Source organism: Alligator mississippiensis, chromosome 3 (genome assembly GCF_030867095.1).
Source record: "Alligator mississippiensis isolate rAllMis1 chromosome 3, rAllMis1, whole genome shotgun sequence".
In the NCBI taxonomy this organism is placed as follows: Eukaryota; Metazoa; Chordata; order Crocodylia; family Alligatoridae; genus Alligator; species Alligator mississippiensis.
The window spans coordinates 140,195,224-140,220,336 of NC_081826.1; the positions used below are offsets into that span (position 1 = coordinate 140,195,224).

The 25,113-nt window shown below is 43.9% G+C and overlaps 1 protein-coding gene across 1 annotated transcript in view; it reads right to left on the minus strand.

Moving 5' to 3' along the window:
• Positions 1-25,113, minus strand: part of CLPTM1L (CLPTM1 like) — a 50,198-nt gene extending 25,085 nt beyond the window's left edge. Inside the window, exons 1-9 of the mRNA XM_006272897.4 lie at positions 24,875-25,113; positions 21,975-22,075; positions 21,148-21,337; positions 12,583-12,725; positions 10,763-10,841; positions 9,248-9,365; positions 5,063-5,157; positions 2,659-2,743; positions 606-709 (exon numbers count right to left, since the gene is read on the minus strand). Coding sequence (XP_006272959.1) covers positions 606-709; positions 2,659-2,743; positions 5,063-5,157; positions 9,248-9,365; positions 10,763-10,841; positions 12,583-12,725; positions 21,148-21,337; positions 21,975-22,075; positions 24,875-25,036 — 1,077 coding nt within the window. The 5' untranslated portion in view covers positions 25,037-25,113. The remainder of the gene's footprint in view (positions 1-605; positions 710-2,658; positions 2,744-5,062; positions 5,158-9,247; positions 9,366-10,762; positions 10,842-12,582; positions 12,726-21,147; positions 21,338-21,974; positions 22,076-24,874) is intronic.

The following is a 25,113-nucleotide window of genomic DNA, read 5'->3' on the forward strand; positions in this document are numbered from 1 at the left end:
GTAACTGAAATTAACCTGGGAATATACAAAGAGAAATGCTGTCATTTGGGGGAGTGTTTCTTGCAACTTTTATAAAAGCTGAACCTGCACTTTTGATGAAAAATTCAAATTTTAACCACAAACACAATTTTAAAATTTAACAATTTAAAGAGCAATTGAAAACATGTGTTATGAGGTACGTCTTTCCTGTTCTCACTATTTACAACCTTAAAGGACATTATTAATTTAGAAATAGCATTTAAAACCCTTGTACACAGAGATAAAATTACTACTCCACAAACTTGAGCTAAAACTCTGTTGGGTAAAGAGATTTTTTTCCCAGTCCACCTGTGCATTTCACAACATGGGACAGTTTATGTACTTTAAATGATTAATCATAAAAGGAAACAATACCTCCACTGCTTAAGAGAACAAATTAAAAGAAATTATTCAGAATATTTTCAAATAATCTGCTTAAAAAACATGGTTAATAAGTAAATATATTAAATGAGCAATGCCTTTAGTGACTAATTAAATATCATCCCCCTAAAGACACAAGGTGCAAGAGCATTAGCAATAAAACACATATTTAGACATAAGCACAATTCAGAATTCCATGATCTCACCTCAATCACTGCACCAATACCTGCTGGAATCAGCACCAATAAACTTGTTTGTTCATCCAAGAGGAACAGAAATATCACCACAGTACTGAAGCATCGCCAAAGCACTGGTAAGAAAATATACAAACATTTTATAGTATTTAGATATTACGGTAACTGACACCTCTGCAAAAGACAGACTATAAGCCCATTTCCTGTACTTCTCACTGTCTTTGTGTTTACCTGTTTGGGCTGCTTCCTCATGTAAAACTACTTGTGAGACTATAGATGATTACAGGAAGTTACATCACAACATAATCACAATTTTACACAGCAAGTACTTAGTTGCTAAAAACAAATATTCTGCTCAATGCTACCGGAAATAAGCAAAGTAAACAACTGAGGAACAAAATGTTGCTGATTTCCTCTTATATTTAAGGATGGGGGTATGAAAATTTAATACTTGCTGTAAACAAATTACAGCACATTAAAACAGTTTAATGTGCTGTAGCAATACCGTATGTGAACATTTTGAGATATTAGACACATTTATTATTCATGTTAAGAGGAAATTTGTTATGAAGAAATCCACGGGCAATAAAACAATTTTAACCTTTGACATTCTTATAGATCGATTTGTGTTTAAAACTCTTGTAAGGCCTTTATACAAAATACTAGCCAATTGCCCATCAAGAACTATGTGGGGCAGGGGAGGAAGGAACAGAACCCCGTGTCTCACCCCTGCATCAGGGCCCACTCCCCACTTCCCTCCTGCTGCTTGGGGTCTGGTCCTGCTCCCCGCTTCCCCTCCATGGCGGTGGGGGAAGGGGAGGAACAGGCCTGGGCCCGATGCAGTAGGCATGGGAGATGACCGAGCCCAAGGGTGGGGAGAAGCCAGCCTGCCGTGGAGGTGGGGGTGGCAGCAGGCCTGGTCTGACACAGGGGGAGGGGATGGGGGAGGAAGCTGGCTCCTCCCCTTCCCCTGCTGCTGCCACATCAGGCCAGGCCGGCTGCTCCCCACCTCCCACGGTGGGTCAGCTTCTTCACCCCACCCTTGGGCCAAGTTCTCTCCCCCTTCCCCAAGTCAGGCCCAGGCCCACTGCTCCCATCCCCTCACCACTGCATTGGCCTGTGTTGGCCTTGCAAGCAGTGACGACAGAAGCGGGGAGAGGCTGGCTGAGGTCAGCGCCAGTGGCCTCGCCGCCCCCCCCCCCCCCAATTGTCGCCGCTTGCAGGGAGCAGGGCAGGGGGACCTCGCCCACATCCACTTCCCCCATCCCCCATGTCCCCACCATCATGGCCGTGCTCCCCTGCACTGCCACCTCCTGTCCCAAAGTTGTATTTGCACTCTGATTGGTTGTTTCACTCAGCCAATCAGAGTGCAAATAAAGCGTTATGGACAGACAGACAGACAGCTAGATTAAGGCTTTTATAATATTAGAATATGTTTGAATGTCTTTAATACATGTAAAATATATTTTATGGAATTCTTTGTGCTCGGGTTATTAAGCAGTAATATAATTCTATTTGAGTTCCAAGTAGCATACAAATTCTTTCCTCCTGGGAAATTTTTTGGGAAAAAGATTCTTATTTATTCTAAAAGTAATCAGAATTAAATAGGGTAAGTGGTATTTAACAGGCATACTTCCAAGCTTCTAGGGCACAACTGTCAACCACTAGCCTTCAGTTTTTGTAAGCAGCAGAATTTTTTTTCCACATACGGATGGGAAGACAACAAATATTTAAGTTTGGAAATTTTCACGCCATTCTCCTAATAATCATATTCCTCATAATCAATCATTTGTAAAGATATTTTAGAAAAATTCTCCAGAATAAAATCCATCACCAAATGAATGCAAACACTAGTATTATCTTAAGTATCAGATAAGAATCTGTCCATCTTCAATTTTTTTGTTAAAATAACTACATATTGTAATTAAGGCACATCACTCTCTGCTTGATGATCATACAAAAATAATCTCATTTTTTATAATCTCACTTATTTGCATATGTTAAAATGAAGAAAAGATTAAATCCATAGTTTAATGAATTGTACCCCTTGTATAACGTGCCATACCTGCTTTTGTTGACATTCCAATCATGCTCTTCTTTTTCTTCCAGAAGCTGATGTCATTCTTGAATGCCAGGAAATCAAAAAGAAGCTGCAAACGGCAAGATAGATACTGCTGATTTGCCTGAAAACTTAGCTAAATCACGCCTGACGACTGAGCTGATTAAAAAATTCATTTACTATTCTATAATTAAGGCAAGTTGGTTTCATTACATAGAAGTGAGACACAAATGGCCTACTTTCTCCTAAGAAAAAGCTTAAGACAATATAGCTTGTGAGTGAGGCTCAAGCTTCACAATGCACTGCAAAGCATCAAGAGCAACTAGGGACACAAAATGCTGCCAGAGCCAAAAAGTTCCAAAGTGTAGTAAGATGGAGGGATTCAGGGCTCCCAGGCTCCTTGTGAATTCACATTAGGAGCTAAAGGGACCAACAACTATTACAACCTCAGATAAAACTGAGTAGAAGTCCCCCAGCCCTGGCTGCTGAATGGTAGGCCCCTAACATATGTTACACTTAAGACCCGATGAACTGGTTGGTAAATCATGTCTTTAAGTACTGACCTGACCACATGCTCATTCAATCAAGATAAAATGAAGAATAAGCTACAACAGCGGTAGGCAACACTTTTTTGCTGGAGGGCCAAAAAACCCACAATGTCTACCTCAGAAGGGGCCGGAGTGCTGACATGCCAGAGCCCGGAGCAGCTGTTTGCAGCCTCCCGGCTGCAGCCAGCCCACGAAACCCAGTCTGCTTACAGCAGGGCTTGCAGCCTCCCAGCCGCCTGCTGGGAACAGCCTGGGCTCCGTGGCTGGCAGCAGCTGCTTAGAGCCTGGGCTGGCAGTGGTATGCTGAGCAAAATGGCCTTGCGTGCCATGCTCGGCATGCATGCCGGGGGTTGATTACCCCTGAGCTACAAAGTTATAACTCAATATATGTATTACTTTGTGAGTGGTTCCTATCACACCTTTAATTAAACGTGTGCGCAGTACTCCCAACCTCCAAAGTGTGCCAGTGCTCTTAAAGGGTCCCAAGTGTCCCAGGGGCTGGGACTACTCCTCAGTTCCCAGCCAGGGGAGCACAAAGAGCCAAGTCTGCTACTTGTTGGTGCAGAGGGAGCTTGGGATCATGACCCCAGACTCCCCCTGCACCAGCATGTGGTGTGATGGGATCTGATGCTCAAATCTCACAATCGCACCTCCTGCCATGCATGCTTGGAATGACAGGAAACGTGGTTTTTGGGATCACACATCAGATCCCATCATGGCTTTAAGTTACTGTCCATCAGAAGCACTAGTAACAGAATGAATGTCACTGTTTGGAGAGGAGTTAAGACAGTGACACAAAGGTTGGAAGTGTATTTGAAGGGGGAAAGCAGCTTGCTAAAGACCTGATAGTTTTCTGAAATCTGTAAGATTAGGTCCTGGTGGCTCTCAGCAATAATGTTCATATTGTAAAGAGATTACGTAACAACACTAAACACCTCCTACCAACTAGTAAGTCTAAAAGGCCTTGAAGACAATTTAAATATTTCACAGGGCTATGGATGATGTACAATGAGTCTGAGAATCAAAGAACAAGAATCTGCATCCTACCTGCTCTCCCCTCTCTGCTATGTCAAGTGGAAACACAGATGAGCAGAGAACTAGAGCCAACATTCACAAACATTCTAATTTTAATATCTTGAATTAATTCAGGTTGAAGACAAACAATAAAATAGTGCAGTATCAATTTAAGTTATATATTTTCACTTGTCAATGAAGAATGTTAGTTTTTAAATAAATATGATTATGATTAAAATGGTCATTTCCCCAAGAAGATTAAAAGTTATCTATTTCTTCCTATAATCTGATACGAATCTCCTTTCAATTCTAAGCTTTCCATTTGTTTAGTCTACATTCATTTCAATGACACTTACATGTAGCAGCAGGTCAAGTTGTTCTTTAGCAATCAAGAGGATGGGTGTTTCAGGGTCAGATGAAATTTACTTGCAAGCTAACTGGCAAACAGCACTGAAAATTCAAGCCCCTAACCTAATTATGCCACAGGTATAGTGCAAGCCACAAAACATTGGGGTAAAACAGCCAAACACCCAAGGAAACTTTTCCAGTCTTTCTGAAAAGGGATAGTAGGGGCAAGGGATGGAAGGGTTTAACCATTATTTCAAAGTTTGGCTTGGAAACAGAAATCTGTTTTTTCAGGCTTAAATTGAAAAACATTCCCTAAGTGTTCACCTGCAGAGCACTAAGTCTTTCTACTTAGTTTGCTATTTGTGATGAAACAAAGTAATTTGTATCTCAGTATATTTTGAAATTAAAATATTTCCCAAAACAATTACTGGTATTCAGAGAAATGTGAGAAAACCGAAGTCTAAGGTGTCGTCTTAAAAAGAACAAACGTAGTCACTTACATGAAATGCTGCTACAAAAAATGTCAGAGCCAGAAAGTACAGGTTAGTATCCACAAAAATTCCTTTTACTTCATCTGCATCCTTTTCTGAAAAGCCTAGAAGAAAGAATAGACAAATGTGCAAGGAGTACCAAGAAATTAAAGCTACAGCTACCATTCTACTAGATTGCAGTATAAAAGAAACACCCTACTTTAACTGTGCACATTTTTCTAACTAACTGAAAGCTAGACTCGTGGTGCTCTGGTGTGGTGCCAGAGGACTGGAAAAGGGCCAATGTGGTTCCTGTTTTCAAAAAAGGGAGGAAGAAAGACCCAGGAAATTATAGGCCAGTTAGTCTTACCTTGATCCTGGGTAAGCTTTTTGAGAGAATTATCCTGGCACATGTCTGTGAGGGGCCAACAGGGGAGATTATGCTTAGGGGCAATCAACATGGGTTCATTAGAGGCAGGTCCTGTCAGACCAACCTGGTGGCCTTCTATGACCAGGTCACAAAATCCTTAGACGCAGGGGTAGCAGTGGACATAGTCTTTCTGGACTTCAGAAAGGCCTTCGACACTATCTCTCACCCCATGCTCATTAAAAAACTAGGGGACTGTGGCATTGACACCTACACAGTCAAATGGGTCGCTAACTGGCTGGAGGGCCGCACCCAGAGAGTGGTGGTGGATGGGTCATTTTTGACCTGGAGGGATGCGGGCAGTGGGGTCCCCCAGGGCTCGGTCCTTGGACCCGCACTGTTCAACATCTTCATCAGTGACTTGGATGAGGGGGTAAAAAGCACTCTATTCAAATTTGCCGATGACACTAAGATGTGGGGGGATGTGGGCATGCTAGAAGGGAGGAATAGGTTGCAATTGGACCTAGACAGGTTACAGGGGAGGGCAGATGAGAACAGGATGGGTTTCAACACTGACAAATGCAAGGTGTTGCACCTGGGGAGGAAGAACCAGCAGCATACCTACAGGCTGGGGAACTTCCTTCTTGTCAGTGCAGAGGCAGAAAAGGATCTTGGAATCATTATTGATGCCAAAATGAACATGGGCCAACAGTGTAGGGACACGGTCAGGAAGGCCAACCGTACCTTGTCATGCACCCACAGATGCATATTGAGAAGGTCCAAGGTGGTGATCCTCCCCCTCTATGCGACACTGGTCAGGCTGCAGTTGGAGTACTGCGTCCAGTTCTGGGCGCCGCACTTCAAGAGGGATGTGGACAACATTGAGAGGGTCCAGAGGAAGGCCACCCGCATGATCAGGGGACAGCAGGGCAGGCCCTATGAGGAGAGGCTACAGGACCTGAACCTGTTCAGCCTCCACAAGAGAAGGCCGAGGGGGTATCTAGTGGCCTGTTACGAACTAGTCAGGGGGGACCAGCAGGTATTGGGGGAGTCCCTGTTCCCCCGAGCACTACCAGGAGTGACTAGAAATAACAGTCACAAGCTGGCAGAGGGTAGATTCAGACTAGACATCAGGAGGCACTACTTCACAGTCAGAGTGGCTAGGACCTGGAACCAATTTCCAAGAGAAGTGGTGCTGGCTCCGACCCTGGGGGTCTTTAAGATGAGGCTAGATGAACACCTTGCTGGGGTCATTTGACCCCAGTGCTCTTTCTTGCCATGGCAGGGGGTCGGACTTGATCATCTGTCAAGGTCCCTTCCGATCCTACAAACTATGAAACTAGACACCAGCTTTGCTGGCAAAAAAATCAATTGGAAAGAGTTTATCTACAATTTTGGACTGGTAATTTGGAAGTTATGATTGATCTTGACCAGCCAAGAGAGATTTGCCTCTAAGTTTGGAAAGATCAGCTCTATAATAATTTAGAAACATAAGATTGAAAGTTACTTTGGTTATTAAGTCAAATTCCCCACAATTAATGGGACTATCTAATTATGCTATTACATTCCTTTTTTTTTTTTTTTTTTTTTTTTTTTTTTTTATAAACTTAACTGTCTGGCTTAAGAGTGATATTTTTTTTGCTTCTCCTGGAAGGCTGCTCCAGAGCTCGATTGTTCCAATGGTTTAGAATCTTCTCTTACTTTTCAGCTTAAGTTTCTTCATGGTCAGTTTATATTCATTTGTTCTTGTGCCAATAGTCTCATTTAGCTTACATAGTTCTTTTCCCTTCCTGCTATTTACCCCTGATGTATTTAGAGAGAGCAGTCATCCACTCTGAACTTTTGCTTGTTTTACCCAACTGAAATAACCTTCTTGTAATCACTGAATTTCTCCGAATCAATTCGGAGGCTTCTGATTCAATTCGGAGAAATTAAAGGGTCTCCTGATTCAATTTGGATTCAGAGATTTGGCCACCAAATCGGGCCAAATCTCCTCCAAATCAAATCAGTGACCGAAGCTTTGCACAGCCCTACTACACACCTATCTTCCAGAAGATCCAGCTCTCTGGATTCCATGTGGACAGAAACATCTAAGCCCCAGAGACCTGTGTGATTTCAGACCTAACCCCTGAGTTCAGCATCTCCCGTCAGCCTGCTCAAGGTTACTTCCTGCTCAGTGCCATGGCTTTCTGAATTGTCCTTTGAAAACTACACAGGAAGCTTATATACCTGATCTCATTTCTCGGACTCATCTCTATAGAGCCAGTGACTCATTTTTTAGGCACTCTAATTGCCTTTATAGGTCATGGAGATTAACCAACATGACTTCAAGCTCTGGATAAAATGGCTAATAATCTCTAGATACGTGAAAGGCAATTTTAAGGAGTAGGGAGGTATTACCCCAGTATATGGCTTTGCTGACATTATTGCAATACTCCTTTTTAAGAAGGACACTGAAAACAGGAGGGAATTAGAGAAGAACAACAGGCACATTCTGGGGCTCATTCCCTATACTCCCCCATATTGAGCTTTCTATCCAGCTTTAATTTAAACATGTAGCAGGGTCCTAAAACAGCAATATCACCCCATTTCTAGGATTTAGTGCATAGCGAGAGGTTCTTAGCACCTCTCCATGCTCATCTTGGAGGTTGTGTACACAAGCTACCCTCAGAGCCTGAAAAACAGGGTGTGCAACACAGGATTCAGCAAGACAAACAAATTAAGCTTTTTAAAAAAGTTTTAAGAGAGGACAATCATAGTCTTTAAATTTCAGAACAAGCAGCAGATACTGATCCTAGAAGGTCTTTTTTTAAATCTAGCAGGAAAAAGTGTAATATAATCTAGTAGCAAGAAGCTAAATCAGCAACATTCAACCTGGTGTTATGACAGGCAATTTTACAGTGAAGGAAATAATTCCCAAGGATGATTACCAAGGCTGCGCTAACATCTCCACCAAGTTAGTTGTTAAAACAGAAGTGCATGAGATTTGAAAAAGACTCAGTCACAAGTTTATTTGGCTAGATGCAGGAATTACTAGGTGGAATTGTGTGACTGATATTATGCAAGTTAAAATAGATCACAGTAGTTTTTCTAGTCTTAATCCATTTCCTTACCCCTCTATTTTAAGTTCTTATCAACAGACGTTAGAGTTTTGCAGTAGTACAGAGCTCTTTTACACTAAGCAGAATGTTTAACAAGAAACCTTAGAATGTTGTGGGAAGACTGTGCATAGCCAGATACATGGTATTTTATAATGGTCCTGAGCAGCAGCCCAGAATCAGAAGCTATTGAAGTTGACTTAACTCTACTTCGATTCTCCTTCTCCCAGAGCTGCAAGTTTCGTGCATTTCAAAGACAGGGCAGAATATTTTTACCCTCTAACCTCCACATTTAAACAGACTGGAATATGGTAAAGCTGCAAAAAAAACTTACACTGTTTTGGAAAAATAAATAAACAAACTTTTGACACAAACTTTTGTGCCACATCTCCTATGCTTCCTCTAAATGGGTCTCCCCCCGTCCCCCTGGCCTCCCTCACCACAGAAATCCTCCCTTTCCCTGCCCTTCTGCCCCAGGCTGGGGCAGCTCTGCAGATGACAGCCTAATTCTGGCCCTGAGCCCAGAGCTGGGGCCAAAGCAAACACCTACCTGCCCTATATTTGAATCTAAGCTGAGGCTCTTCCCTCCTCCCCCCATGTTGACCGAGGAAAAAACTCTGGATTTGAGTAAATGCAGTATATTGTTTAATACAGTTGAACCCCAAATGCTGTCAAGATGTAATTTATGTAGCTGAATTAGACATTTAGTAACTTAACTGCCTGCTCTAGAAAAATGAAGAGTCCACTTACCAAACTGTTGCAGGGAATACACAGCATCTTGCATGTGGATCCAAAATCGGAGCTTCCCAAGGGATATTTTATCATATGACACTGTAAGAGGTAGCTGTGTCGTCGACCGGTTAATTATCTACATTTTGAAAGAAAACAGTCTTTATAAAAATATGATCTACACAAGTAGCAGTCATTATACGGTTATTTTGTTGCACTTTTTACTTTTCCTACGGTAAATATAAATGAAAATGGAATAAATCATATTGTGGTTTTATTACTGGTTAAACCTTTAGGATATTTAATACCGCCACTTTATTTTGCAAATGGAAATAAATACTGCTTACATTATTGGGCCGCTTAATTTCCATAATAAAAAATAAAAGCAATAAGTTGAGAACCTATACTAATCAGGTTTTTACATCCTCTTCATTTCTGCAGCATCCAAGTACCTTCTGGAAGTGTTGCATGTAGTTCATGTAGTAGAGCTGGACCGGGCCAGGTCAGGCCAGACCACACTTCCTTCCCTCCCCACAGGGCTGGGTTGGGGCCTGGTCAGGTTCCCCCCCCCACCCCCAGGGTCAGACCACATCTCCTTGCCACTCCTAGGGTCAGGGTTCAGCCAGGCTATGCTCCCTTCCCCACTGTGAGGACAGGTCACGCTCCTTTCCCTGCAGAGATGTGTTGGAACCGGCCTGCACCCCGACACCCTCTGTGCGGCTAGATGGTACCCAATGAACCTACGCAGGCACTGGATCAGGATCACCAGCTGGATCCAGCCCATGGACAGACCAGGCACTGTCAGCCCACCAGGGAAAAAGGTTGGGCTGTCAAGCCCACAGTTTTTCATGTCTAGAGTATTTATGAATTTTTGTTCCCAGGCCCAATTCCTGAAGGCAGTGTGTACACTTTTTTTTTTTTTTTTTTTTTTAAGTATAAGGACTGCAAGGGCAGAGATGGAGTGGATTTTCTGTGAAAAAAAAAGTGATTTCCTATTTAAATATTAGGGTTAAATAAAAATAACTGTTCAACCTAGTACCTTAGGCTGTATCTGCTGCTTAGACCTGAGGAAGGGCATTTAGCATCCAAAAGCTTGTCTAACATCTCTCCCAACTATATAGATGGTCCAATATAAGATATTAGAAAAACATATTCTGCTTCTTGCATATTCCGTGGACCATCACGACTACAACACTGACAGTTTTAAGGGAGCAAGTAGCTCATAACTTGCAAGCACGGACCTTACTTTGTATTTCCTGTTTTTCAAATGTTTAGCCACTCTCCACATTTTGCACAGGCACAAAACATCACTGGAAAAATCTCAATTCTGCATTAGTGAACTTTATGAACATGTAACCAACAGTTTATCTATTCTTCAGATTAAATAAGTGATTATTAGCTGCTGCTATTTAATTATGAACTTCTCTGAGGTGGGTTGCTGCAATGAAAACTGAGACAAATTTCTAATACTAGCAATGCTTTAACTTCCTATTACAATACTTCAAAAACATAAGTAAAAGGCAGTCTACTACTCACCATTAAATCTTTCACTCTGTTGCTTAGTTGATCAATAAATAATATTGGAAGGTAATGCACGGTTTTCCCCAACTGAACCCTAGAATATTCAAACATGGATTTAATGACTACATTGTTCTAGAAATAAAACTATTTTCTAGTCATGTTAGTATTAAGATATTATTTCTGGACTCACCCATGTATATACTTTCATTGTGTTATCTGTTTTCAGACATGTACAACATAAAAGAAATCCCAGCCTAGACCTTCTTAATTACCTACATGTAATAAAGGGACTGTGCTGTAAATGCAAATTAGACATTTGGGGTTCTCTTTTTTTTTTTTATTGTAATTATGAGGCTGGCAAAAGAAAGGCATGATAAGTTAAGAGTTCCAGGTATATATAAAATGTAAAGGAAAGATGAAGGAAATTAGCTGCATGGGGGTATTTGCTAAAACTAAAACATGAAAGTAAAAATGGCTGGCAAAAACAAGAAACTGCCAGATCAGCAATGAGGCTGGCAAATACTCGCAACTGTGAAACTAAACCTATGAAATTACAGTCTAACTTAGATTCTTGTACAGCAAGTCTTACCACAGAATTTGAATACTGAGCAAACATCAGTGAAGTCCCCATGTCTTGTAAGCGTTGGGAAAAATTACATGTACATATCACCACTAGAGCTGCTCCACTTTATTGTAGACTATGCATAGATTTATTTGCTATCTGGTCATCTAAGTAGGGGTCTAAATGCCACAGTGGTACAAACACTTTGCCCTGTCCACACTACAGCTGCCACCATTGCCACTAGCGATATGTTTGTAATAGTGGAGAGATTTATGCTCAAATATCTCACCAGTATAAATATAGCGCTGTCAAAGTCAACAGAGGTACAGGGAAGAGCCAAGCAGATACAGTACTCCTTCATAAAAACTTACTGAGGTCCTTGATTTTAAAAGCTTACACAAAAATTTTAAAAGCTTTTACAAAAAGCTTGATTTTATTGCTCTTAATATGCTGACCAGAAAGCAGGTACAGGACCTCACTGCTCTAAAGGATAGGAACTTTCTTCTATACTCAGAATGGCTAAAATATGAATGTCAGAACCAGGTCATCAGAGACCTGCCCAAGGTCAAATAGGAAAGTCAGTGACAGGGCTGGAAGCAGAATCCACATCTCCAGAGTCCTCATCTACTAACCAAATCCCAAGTCTATCCTTGCTGTTAGCATCTTACACGCTTTATTTTAAATTAAAAACATTCCTAAGTAAGAATATTACAACATTTGCAAACATCTAGCAGAATACGCGTCCCAGAGATAAAACACGGAATTGGCACTGCTGATCCCCTACTAGGAATGTGAGCCATCCATATCCTGCATACATAATGTATCTAGATGGAGGCATTTTTAAGGTCAATGGCTCACAGTTGCCTTCTTGTGTTATTAAATTATATTTGTTGCACAGCAGGCACAATACTTCCTTAGTATTTTGTAGCTGTACTGCTACATAAAAAGCGTTTTAAGGTATTTTGAGCTGCATGGTGAAATCTGGTAAAGTCTTCATTTTGGGATTTAAATAAAATATATCCAACAAGGGCCAAAGCAGTTTACACCAACTGACTCAAATACTTAAATGCTGTTCACAATCACTGCTGAAGTGTAAGTAGAACGTTAACATACCCAGTCCTCTCTCACAAGCTCTGACTTTTAATTGTACACCTTTAATATTATATTAGCACCGTGTGGGGTTTTCTGGGTTTTTGTTTGATTTTTATGAAAGAGCAAGACCCGTTCAGTTTACATGGCTTAATCTATCAAAACAAACACATCATTTACTTACATCTTCATATATCGCTGAACGTCAGCTGGAAGAGAGGCTCCATCAAAAACAAAGTCATCAACCATCACATTCAATGTTAATCTTGATCTCCAGTGTGAGACAGGCTCATCTAAGGCATTGGTCTGTTTTTCTGCTTCAATTTGCTTTTAAATAAGACAAAAAAGTAGATAACTATATATATGTGTGACAAAATTAATTTAGAAAGACAAAATTAAAAGCATTCAACTCCTGGACTGACATTAGCTAAATCAGAAAATGGTTACAGTTTAGACTAATCCATCAATATTTTTCTAGCTGTGCTGGAATTGAATATATGCTGATTGCTAGCTGAAACTAGAAAAAAAATACAAATACATGGTCAGAAAGAGCTAAAGGGCAGATTTAACTGTTTATTTAAGTTTGAAATGTTTATATGTTTGAATCCTGTTTAGAAAAAGTGACATTTGGTTACTCTCAAATCCTGTTTCAAACAACAGGGACAGACTTTCAAAAAGCCTAAGCCTGAACTGATTCAATTTTTGCAGATTAGTCTAACCTGCCTAGGTTGAATCAGTTTGCAACCACACAGGACATTTCCTCTGGACTGAGGAAGTGCAGGCACATGCCTGAAGTGGCTCAGATTAGAAGCCAGGAGGCGCTAGAGTAGCCCTCCCTCCCGTTTCACAATGCTGAGCTGAGGTGGGAGGGTGGCCAGGCCCCGACATTACACTCTGACTAGGGAGGGGTATAAACCCTAACCTGGCCTGCACTGTCCCAGGCTTTTCCCACTCGCTGCTCAAGGGGCAGGACTGTTGCCAGCCCCAGGGCCAGATCTCTGAGGCAAAGGTGGTGTGTGCAGTGCATGCACCTGCTGATCTCTCTGTCTCTAAACCTGACAGGGCTGCAAACCAGCAGGGGGCTGATAAAACCAGCAGGGATCTGATAACACAGTGTTTATCAGCCGATCAACAAAACAAAAGCCTCCCTCATTAGTTCAAGCTCTTCTTAAACAGCTTTTTCCAAGGAAGGAACAGAAGGACATTACCAGCTGACCCGTTGATTAGCTCCAAAAAGCCCCAAGCGGACACTGTTGTGTCTGCCTGTCCCAGTGAAATTGGACACACAGACACCTCTAAGCATTAGCTAGCATATCACATACCTAGGGTCCGTGCTGTGGGAGATGGGAGGGAGGGAGGGGGGAATCCCTGCTTGAGAAGTGAGGGAAGCCAGGCAGACCCTGCTATGCCTGCAGTCTGCCCCAGGAGCTCTGGATCGGGAGGAGAGGGGTGGGGCCAGCCCTGCTCTCTGGAGCAGAGAGCCCAGCTCAGGACTGCAAAGCATGTGGGATGGTGAGGGACTCTAGTTTAACCAGAGGGGTCTGGGGCAGACATTTTCTAAACTGGTTTGACCCATATCAGTTGAGTCTGATACTACATTCAACCAGTTTATCTTAAACAAGTTTCAGCCATTTTAACACTGGTGAGCAGCTGGACATGGGGGGAGTGGCGGAGCGGTGGCAGCGCAGCGTCTGTGCAGCCCGGCTCCTATGAGGTAGCAGTGTGGGATAGCGACACTCTGTCCCCGCATACCCCTGTGACCTTTCAAAGTATCCCCAGTTGACAACCCCTGGGCTAGGAGATGGGGAGTAGAAGCAGCAGCAGCAAAGGTGCAACTGGAAGTTGCCCAGCCCTGGTGCAACTCCTCACTGCTTAGCTTGAGCCCAGCCATAGCCCTCAAGCTCTGTGGACCAGATCCAGTGGTTTCACAGGCCAGATCTGGCCCCCTGGCCATACGTTGTCAACTCCTGATGTACGGAACTTGCCTTTTCTTCCTCACATAGCTGTGCAAAATGACCTAGTTTGTACATTGCCATAACAGATTCCACTTTTTAAGTCATCACTAAGTTATTGTGACCCTAATAAATACTGATTGCTGTACATTTGTGTGTCTGCTTTTTAACAAGGACTTCAAGTAACAGACCTGACTTTTTACAGCAGCGTAGATTGAAAAAGATTTCTCTCTTCAAATGTACCACTGCCAGACATAAGATTATAAGCGCAAGGGCCAGGATTATTTTCACATGGTATGAGTTAAATTGAAGGTTTGCAATGGCTACACTGCCACCACACTGTATCAGAAACTTACCAACTGCCACAACTACTTTCATACCACTACCTTTCATCCTAAGCACATCACTAAATTCATTGTCTACAGCCAAGCTCTACATTACAATCAAACCTGTTCTGATCCTACCAAATGGGATTCATACCTTAAGGATCTGGAGCACAGATTTCAACAATTACAACACAACCCCAAAACTGGAGTCACTCAAATCAGCAAAGCCAGACACAGACCCTGCTATAACCTTCTCCAACACCGACCCCATGACAAGGAGAACAGCGTCCCTCTAGTTGTCACCTACAGCCCCCAGTTTGAACACCTATGCCATATCATTTATGGTCTCTAACCGCCCTGGAAAAGGATGACCATCCCAAAGTAGTCATGGGGGACAAACCAGTTCTAGCTAACAGACAGCTCCCCAAGCTCAAATGGTATTCCTTAAGCAACAGGCTACTTGACTCCCAGGCTCACCAAAGCACTAGGCCTTGCAATGGACCCAAATGCCTTCTGTGCCCTAACATCAATGCTGAGTACTAGAGGTGTGCAAAGCAGGCCCTATTCAATTCAGATTCGGGCCAAATCACGGACAGTGATTCAATTCATTGATTCAGATCATGGTCCCCAATTCAATTAGTCCAAATCTGAATATTTGATGATGATTTGGAGAATCAGTGATTTGGACATAGACACAGCTTTAAAAATTTGTTCTACATACCTCAAGGTACCAGTGCAGCTTGTGAACACCACGATGCTGGGGTGGATGGAGCGCCCCACAGGAGTGCAGAAGTCCCTCCTTGTGCTCAGCGGTAAACCTGGAAGTGGACCGGAAGCGCCTCCCCAGCTCAGTGACTGGCCACAGGGGGATCCTGGGTGCCCCCCCCAGACCCAGGAGGCACCAGTCGCTGAGCCGGGGGAGTGTGGGAGGGCCCCTGCATGCTCTGCTGTGGACCCGGAAGTGGACCAGAAGTGCTTCTGGGCCACTTCCAGGTCTGCTGCTGAGCGCAAGCCCTCTGCGCTTCTGTGGGACACTCCATGTGCCTCAGTATCACAATACTCACAAGCCGCCTGCTACCTAGAGGTATGTAGAAAAAACATTTAAAGCTGTGTCTATGTCTGAATCGCCAAATCTCTCCAAATCGATTCGGAAGGTTCCGACTCAATTCAGAGAGATTAAAGGGTTCTCTGTTTCGATTTGGTGATTCGGCCAGCAAATCAGGCCAAATCTCTGCCTAATCGAATCAGGTACCAAAGCTCTGCATAGCCCTACTGAGTACATCATCACTGGACTAAATAACGTGGCTTAAAACATCTGAGGTTTTCTCCTGCTGCTCCACCAATGTCATATATGCCATCACCTCTCCTCTGCTGTCTACATTTGGCAGTCTGGGTAATCCTTACATTATGAATGAATGAACATCTGACATCAACTGAAGAAAGACATGCAGGCTTGTAGCAGAACACTTCAACCTCTGCGGACACTTCATTGCTGACCTGAGGGCGGCTGTTCTCAGATAAATTTTTTAAAACCTGACTTGAACAGGAAATTGCAGAACAAGAAATCATCCACAGACTGGATTGCGTTAGGCCTGGTTTAAATAGGGATATGAACCTATAATCCCATTACCCTGGTTAGCTTTGGTGTTCTCATAAGCTTACTGCTTGTTTGCTTGTCCCTCCCAGTACTGCCCCCTCTGCCCCCATCTCCCTCATCTTTTGTATTCTAATTTCTCTCTTAATCAGCTGCTGTGAAAGAATGTGCAGAAAGCAGAGTATAAAGTGAGCATTAGCTCACAAAAGCTTGTGCTATATACAGCTGCTCCACGCTTAATGTCATCGTTACGTTAGTGAAAAATGCGAATAAGTGAAACAATGTTAAGTGAATCCAATTACATGTCAGTAGTGACCTACTAGCAGGCAGCGACCAAACAACGTTATAACGGAATATTGTGCAACTTTAAATGAAAATGTTCTTTAATAGATCAGTGACGTAATAATGAAACAACGTTAATCGGGATGACATTAAGTGAGGAGTACCTGTATATATCCGCTTTGGTTAGTCTATAATGAGGGTGTCAAACATACAGCCTGTGGGATAGATCCAGCCCACAAAACCCTATAATCCAGCCCAGGGTACTGCCCCTTTTGATGCAACAGACCAGCTCCCCTGTGCAGTGCCCAGGAAGTACGCTGCCCACAGCACTTGCTTGGGCTGTACCACCCAAGCTGCTTGATGCCAGTCCTGGGCTGCATCACTTCCATCTCAGTGAGTGGTGTGGATGGTATAGCCTAGGATGTGACCCCAGTGAACAGTGTGAGCAGCACGGCCCAGGACTGGCAGCCAGCGAGACAGCCTACTGGGGCCGGGTTCCGGGCTGCACTGCCCACCGCAGTGGGCCAGTCCCAGATGGGATTGCCCATACTTCAGCAAGCAACACAGCACAGGAAGTAGCCCCAGTGAGCAGTACAGGCAGGGCAGCCTGAGACCAGCCCCAGGGCTGGCATCTTGGCCTGGCCTGGCCGGGTACCACCTGTGCTGGATCAGCCATGTGGGCATGGGGGGAGCAGAAGGGGAAGAGGTCCATGGTTCAGACCATGGATCCTGAACCACACATCTCATCCTATGGGTCAGATTGTGGTAAAAATATAGCATAATCTATATTTTCCTGCTTTTATAATTGCTTCTGCATGTTATCACAATTGCTTTTGCTAAGGCATATATGCTAATGATAGATTTACGAGTAGCACAAAAACTTCTGCAGACAGAGCCAGGAACAGATGCAATAAATAACTCCTTACGAGAGATAAGAGAAGAGAGGCAGGAAAGATGCTGAGGTGGAGAGACCAGACCCTGACCGAAGGATGACCGCGAGGGGCTTACGAACTGCCCCTGGGAGGGGATTTAAGATGTAAATGAGACATGTATATAAACCATCATAGAACATATAACTGCTAGACATACGATGCAAGACGTAATGCTAAGTCTGCCAATAATTACACGATACGTTGAAATCTATTGTTTACCTTGGCTATAAAAAGAAGTTTCAGACCCAGTTTGTGGTCGACCCTGATCTGAGTGGCTCAACTCCTGGGTCGGTCTGTTTGCAAACAATAAATCTGAAATTAGACCTAGCCTGTGTGTGACTCTCTCCTGGGGTGGATTGGACAAGCCTCCAGGGGCATGAAACTAGCCGTTTGTGCAACAAGATGAATATTGAGTGTAAAACCACTGGTTTATAAAATGCAAATCTACCCTCCTTTCAGTAAGTTTCAGCACCATACATCTTAGCTTTTGCAAGGCTCTCCCTAAAAAGGACTACTTGAGTCACCAGAGTGCATTTATTTTAAGTCTATCATGAAGCAAATTACATTTAGAAATCTCTCTCTCCTTAAGAACACCTCTAATTCAGGCTGCAGAAATCACCTACTCAGGTTCTGCTATATGTTCCAAATAAAGCCAAATAATCACTCTGAAATAGTGCCCTCGCTACCCTGGCCTTTACCAGGGTACTATAAACAACTGGATACCATCAGATCATTTGCTCAAGGTATCAGTAAGAGCTTGAAGTTGCAGCTAATTTCAGGATTTATAGTAACATTTAAGACGTAGCAGAAAAAAGTCAAGGTTGTAGCAGGCTATGCTAACAATGAAAGGATGCATCTTCCCTAATCTAGGCCTGAACACAATCAGAACAGCCCATGCTCACTGATGCATCATCTATGTTCAAGTTAACTAGATGTGGCTTCAGGTCTGCCCATTGTCTTTGGAAGCTGTTATAGATTCATAGATGTTAGGGCTGGAAGGGACCTCAATAGATCATCGAGTCCGACCCCCTGCATAGGCAGGAAAGAGTGCTGGGTCTAAATGACCCCAGCTAGATGGTTATCTAACCTCCTCTTGAAGACCCCCAGGGTAGGGGAGAGTACCACCTCCCTTGGGAGCCCGTTCCAGACCTTGGCCACTCGAACTGTGAAGAAGTTCTTCCTAATGTCCAATCTATATCTGCTCTCTGCTAGCTTGTGGCCATTATTTCTTGTAACTCCCGGGGGCACCTTGGTGAATAAATACTCACCAATTCCCTTCTGTGCCCCCGTGATGAACTTATAGGCAGCCACAAGGTCGCCTCTCAACCTTCTCTTGCGGAGGCTGAAAAGGTCCAGTTTCTCTAGTCTCTCCTCGTAGGGCTTGGTCTGCAGGCCCTTAACCATACGAGTGGCCCTTCTCTGGACCCTCTCCAGGTTATCCGCATCCCTCTTGAACTGCGGCGCCCAGAATTGCACGCAGTACTCCAACTGCGGTCTGACCAGCGCCCGATAGAGGGGAAGTATCACCTCCTTGGACCTATTCGTCATGCATCTGCTGATGCACGATAAAGTGCCATTGGCTTTTTTGATGGCTTCGTCACACTGCTGACTCATGTTCATCTTGGAGTCCACTAGGACTCCAAGATCCCTTTCTACTTCCGTGCCCCCCAGCAAGTCATTCCCTAGGCTGTAGGTGTGCTGGACATTTTTCCTCCCTAGGTGCAGCACTTTGCATTTCTCCTTGTTGAACTGCATTCTGTTGTTTTCTGCCCACTTGTCCAACCTATCCAGGTCTGCCTGCAGCTGTTCCCTGCCCTCCGGCATGTCCACTTCTCCCCATAGCTTTGTGTCATCTGCAAACTTGGACAGAGTACATTTCACTCCCTCGTCCAAGTCGCTGATGAAGACATTAAAGAGTATCGGTCCAAGGACCGAGCCCTGCGGGACCCCACTACCCACGCCCTTCCAGGTCGAAGCCGACCCATCCACCACGACTCTCTGGGTGCGACCCTCCAGTCAATTCGCCACCCACTGGACTGTGTAGTCATCCAAGTCACAGCCTCTTAAGTTGTTCACCAGTATGGGGTGGGATACCCTACTGAAGGCCTTCCTGAAGTCTAAGTATACGACATCCACCCCTCCTCCTGTGTCCAGGCGTTTCGTAACCTGGTCATAAAAAGAGACTAGATTGGTCAGGCACAATCTGCCTGCCACGAACCCGTGCTGGTTTCCCCTCAGCATAATTTGTCCTGCTGGGCTCTCGCAAATGTGAACCTTGATAATTTTTTCAAAGACTTTGCCAAGGATGGAGGTGAGACTGACTGGCCTATAGTTGCCCGGGTCCTCCTTCCTCCCCTTCTTGAAAATGGGGACCACATTGGCCCTTTTCCAGTCCTCCGGGACCTGGCCCATGCACCACGAGCGTTCAAATATCCCCGCCAGTGGCTCTGCAATGATGTCGGCCAGTGCCTTCAGCACCCTCGGATGGAGTTATATGCCCTCTGTGATACCAGTGCTCTATAATAAACAGTAGTTATTTCCAATATACCAGAAATCTGATAGACAACTTGTTCAACACCTGCACAGTAAAACCTAGGTTTCTGCTACATTTTGGCAAGAAACCTTGAAAATATAATCAATGAAGTGTCTCAGTTCATTTGATCGAGGTTAGATGGGCTTTTTCCAACTTGCAAACATTTCTTCTGAAATCTTTTATATACAACAAAAACACTCTGAATTTTAATCAGGCCGAAAATAAGTGGCATACTGCTGGATTGGCCAGCAAGTTAAATTTACTTGCCCTTCTAGCCTAAACAACTAGTAATGAATTACATGATTATGGCCTACAGATTACATGTTTTCAAAATCACATGTGCAGCAAGAACGTTTCTTAAAATTCTTAATGTTAATCTTGCAATGCATACATTAGATGATGCTAAAAGCTAGCTTTAGTCTGGCTCAAAAATGAAGGTGACTTGCCTTTCAGATGTAGGTAACAGACTGTAAAGCAGCTAAAGAACCCAAATCTCCCTTCTAGTTTTAAAGAACATGACATGGTCAAGGCCCCTAAAATCTGTCTGCACCACAGATGAAGAACTCATGTCCTAAGGTAGTATTTCACAAACCTTTCTGTTCAACAAATCTTTATTCCAAACCAGATTTTTACCATCCACTACTCATATTCACTAAGTAAAAACCATGGACTAGACAAGCCTAAATAAATGTTTTGGGAAATAAAAAAGACAGAAAATACGCACTCTTGAAAGGAAGCGTGTGCAAGGGAGTGATGGTTTTCCTTACTTTACTCATAAAGCTTTCCATAATTCACCACATCAGACTACCTATCAGGACCTCTCCCACCAGGGTTAAATCCCATTGATAAACATTCTCCTCAGACATTACTTGTATGGTTGCAATCAACTAGACTCATCTAGCTCCTTCCTACTGGAAATCTGCTTGTAGTGCTCTGACCAGCACTCTTCCTACCCACTCCTCTGACAAAACAACCATCTGCTCTTTTACATATTAGTCTCCCTTTGGCACTTACAATTATTAAAAGCCACCTGCTGTTTTTTTTTTCCATTTTAAGAAATCTACTTTGTGTTTATTTCAAGACACAAGCTTTCTGTTATTTTTACATTTTTAATAACATGAAAAGCCCACCTGGGTTGCAGATTCTCCAGTGAGAAGGTTAATTTCTTCTGGTTTAGGAACCATATATGTGGTTAGAGGGCTTACTATATGCACTTGTTTCCCATCGTGCCAAGGCAGAATGCCAGCATGGTGAAGAAATATGTATGCATACAATGTGCCATTATTTCGAGTTTTCTTTGGTACAGAGACATTGACTGTTCTAAAATACAAAATAAACACATAATAAATACATAATAAAATAGCATAGTAATATCTGCTGAAATAAAGAATACTATTTACTTTTTAAAATGATACATTTGAGCTTTAAAAAGCGTATTCAGAAAGGGCAAGAAAAATATCATCTCTTTTATATTAGTTTTACTAAATACTAGTCCAGCAATGAACACTAACTAGCCTGAGAAGGATATATCACAATAAAGCAATGCTACCTTCTAATACATGCTTGCTTGAGATGAAGTTTAACATGAACACCAAAAAAGGCCCTTCTGTTAGTATAGGTATAGGGGGGAAAGTGAGTACCTGAGAGACTAGCCTGAAAAGGAAAAGGTAGTTTTCTTCCCAGCTAAAACCCAGTGAAACAGCGGAGGCTCTAAAGTAGAATGCTTGCTTAGTTTTGTGAAACACATGCATCTAAAATTCCTAAAATGTTAAACCAACAGTGTATGCTTCTGCGCTGTAACTGGACTAAAAATGTACACACCTTCTCTGTAGATATTCCTTTATTAGTATTCAGAAGTAACTACATACTTAAGGAACAAATAATTATATCACTGTCAGCACTGCAAAACTTGCAACTATATAGGAGCTACATAAAGAAGGATAACACTGGATTTTACCTTTCAAATTTGGATTCAAGATCAAAATCTTCCACATTCAAAACAAGATCTATATTACTCTCAGCACCAATGTTTGACCGTGTAGTGGTATACACACTCAACTGAAAAAAGGATAAAATCAGCACATAGATTAAAAAAAGTGATTTCATGTTGAAAAAGTTATTCAAAGTCACTTTGCACATCTTTAGCAGTTTCACTAACTTTCCCCTCATCAAGCTGCAAGACTATGGCAGCAGGTGACAAAGAACAGAGGAGACAATCAACCAAGAAAAATTAATTAGAAAATACAAAACATACTATTTTTCTACCCCCACAGATCATTATACACAGGATACCAATATGTACAGATACAAGGGTCTAACAATGAAATAAACAGGCTTTTTTCAAAAAGCTGGGTGCAACATTACAAACACACACAGTTGAATCTAGGGGTGCACCAATAAAGATTTTTTGGGTTAATACCGATGGCCAATTATTAATGAACCATATTGGCCAATACTGATTCAATTGCTCATACGCAGCTCGGCAGCTTGGAGAACAGTGTCCAGCTGGTACGTTTGTTGGGAGAGGGGAGGGACTAGGGGGCAGCCCCCCAGATGAGTGGCTCCATCCCATTCGCTGCCTTGCTCCACTCTGCCCCAGCTGGGTAGTGCCTGCCCCAGCTCCAGCCCCCCTCCTCCCTCACCATGGGGGCCTCAATCTGCCCCCGCTTCCCCCTCCCCCCCACCCCCAACAGATTTAGCAGCCAGATGCTGCTCTCTAAGCTGCCAGGCTGGCTGTGTGCGTGCTGCAGCTGCACTCGTGCATGCGGTATTTATTGGTGACATTATCAGCCACATCAGCCAAAAAAAGCTGATTGCTGATAACGTCAATTTTCCTTTTATCGGTGCTGATATGATATGGACCGAGGTATCGGTACACCTCCAGTTGAATCCCAAGTAGGAAACCTGGTATCAAATTACCAATACAAGTCAATGTCCATGACCCAACTCTAAGGCCAAATCCTCTGGGAGAACAAAGAAGCCTACCCCAAAATGAAAGAAGGGAATGCTAGACAAGCTTTTGGGCACCAAAGGTACAAGGAGTGTCCGTTCCTACTGCAGCTGCTTCCCAGTCTGGCTCTGCACGCCCCTCCTGAAAACAGGTGCATGTGGCAGGTTCACCTGGTGGCAGCTTAGAGATAAAGTAGGTAAATGGAGATTTAAGAATGGTGACTCCCAACCCTGGTGTCATCATATTCAGAAGAGTTATGGAGGGGTGCCTTGAGTCTAAAAAAGGTGTAAGAGCAGGCAATCGTTGATCCTCTGGATCATGGTGTACATGTAAAAGCTCTAGTCAGGTTCCTGATGAATCCGTTTCTATGGAGTCCTGCAACAGTTACACCAAGACCTTCAGCATGTAAATCTAGGCAAGACTATGGAAGAGTGGAGGCTGCCTAAGATCTACCATCCGCCCTTTAGACCATTGAGTCAGAATCCAAAGGTCAGACCAAGTCCAGATGTTCAGTGCTTCAGTGGTTGTAGCTTTTGCCAGAGAGCAACAGATAAAAACTGCTGCTGAATGTCTGACACTTCAGCAAGGTACGTTTCTGTCAGGGTGATGTCCCTTAGTCTTTCTCCAACCAAGGAGTACCCACAAGGCAGTGGAAAGCTAGGGTTTTGAGGCACCCTGTACTCATCTTACTCTGGAGGCTGCAACATTGTGGCATTTTAGTATTTGATAAGAGCTACCCTGCCACCAATAGCCCTATCATATTGCCACTAGGCCCTCTAGTCTGATGCAGTTTACGGTCATGCCCAGGACCAAAAAAAAAGAAAGTGGTCCAAAAGGACAAGTCTACTCTGTGGATACAAGAGGTCCCACATTCAAATGGAGCCATGTCATGTGCCAAATATTCCACTCAACAGCACATGTTTCTTCAGTCTACCTTTTTAAAACTGAGGGCCCTGCTACATGTTCAAATTACAGCTGGATAGAAACTAGCTACATTGTTGGCACACATTGTCAAGCACTAACTTTACAGCTGGTTGGCTCTTTTTATAGCTAGATAGTCATTTTTCTCATGTGATAATTCCTTGGCATATGCGGCCAGTCTAAATTTATTGTGCGACTAACCAGTTAATTGTACGATATATGCAACATATGACAACGGCCATAGGAACTTTTAAGCATCAGCGTTACGTACTTTTAAGCACAGTAAGTTTGGGAAATGCCAGAACTGACACAACCCGTGCATCCTACATTCAGCCCCTACCCTATGCATTACAATAGGCCTTGAACACATCCCAAAGTGTGGGGTTTTTTCTCTAGAACAGTGTTTCTCAACCTACCGGTCACGACCCAAAAGTGAATATATGAAAAGGTCACAAACAAGCTTTAAAAGTAGATTCTCCTCTAAAGGAGAAAAATGTGGGAAACGGCGGGTTTTTCCCTGACAGACTGCAAAGGGGCTCCTTGCAGCCCCCCATGCCCCACACACACACTGGTGGGGGCTGGGGGCAGCAGGGTGGGAGCAAGGGGGCCAACGGCCTGTTTTCTCCTTAACCTATTCACTGGGTCGGGACCAGCCATTGATGTTTAGGAGTCCTGGTACGAAAAAGCCTGAGAAGCACGGCAGAAGAGCGTACCTGCCTTTTCAGGGTCAAAGTAACACAGGAAATAAGCCCGGGCGCTGCAGTAACAGAGCAGGGCTTTTCTCGGGCCCCTTTGGCTCTTCGAGTCAGGCCATGCGCGGAGAGCACCGGGCACCCTTGCCACTGAGGCTCCTGCCCTCGGCCTCGTCAGGAGGCCTGCGCTGGAGGCGCTACCCTGCCCCATTCCGGGGCTGCCATGGCAACGGGGGTTCCATGGGGACCGGGCCCCCGTTCCGCGGTCGCTATGGCAACGGGGCCGGCGCTCACCTGCAGCTTGGGCCGCCGCGCCAGGTAGGGCCAGATGCAGGCAGCGGCGGAGGCGGGGCAGGGCCGGGTGTAGACGATGCCATACATGACCCAGCACGTGTGCGCCACGTACACCGCGAACACCCCCACCACCAGGCTGGTGAACTTGCTCCGGCTCAGCATGGCCCCGCCGGCGCCCCGTCCCGCCCCCGGCTCAGCCGGGTCGCCCCGGGCCGCCGCCGCACCCCGGCATCCTCGGC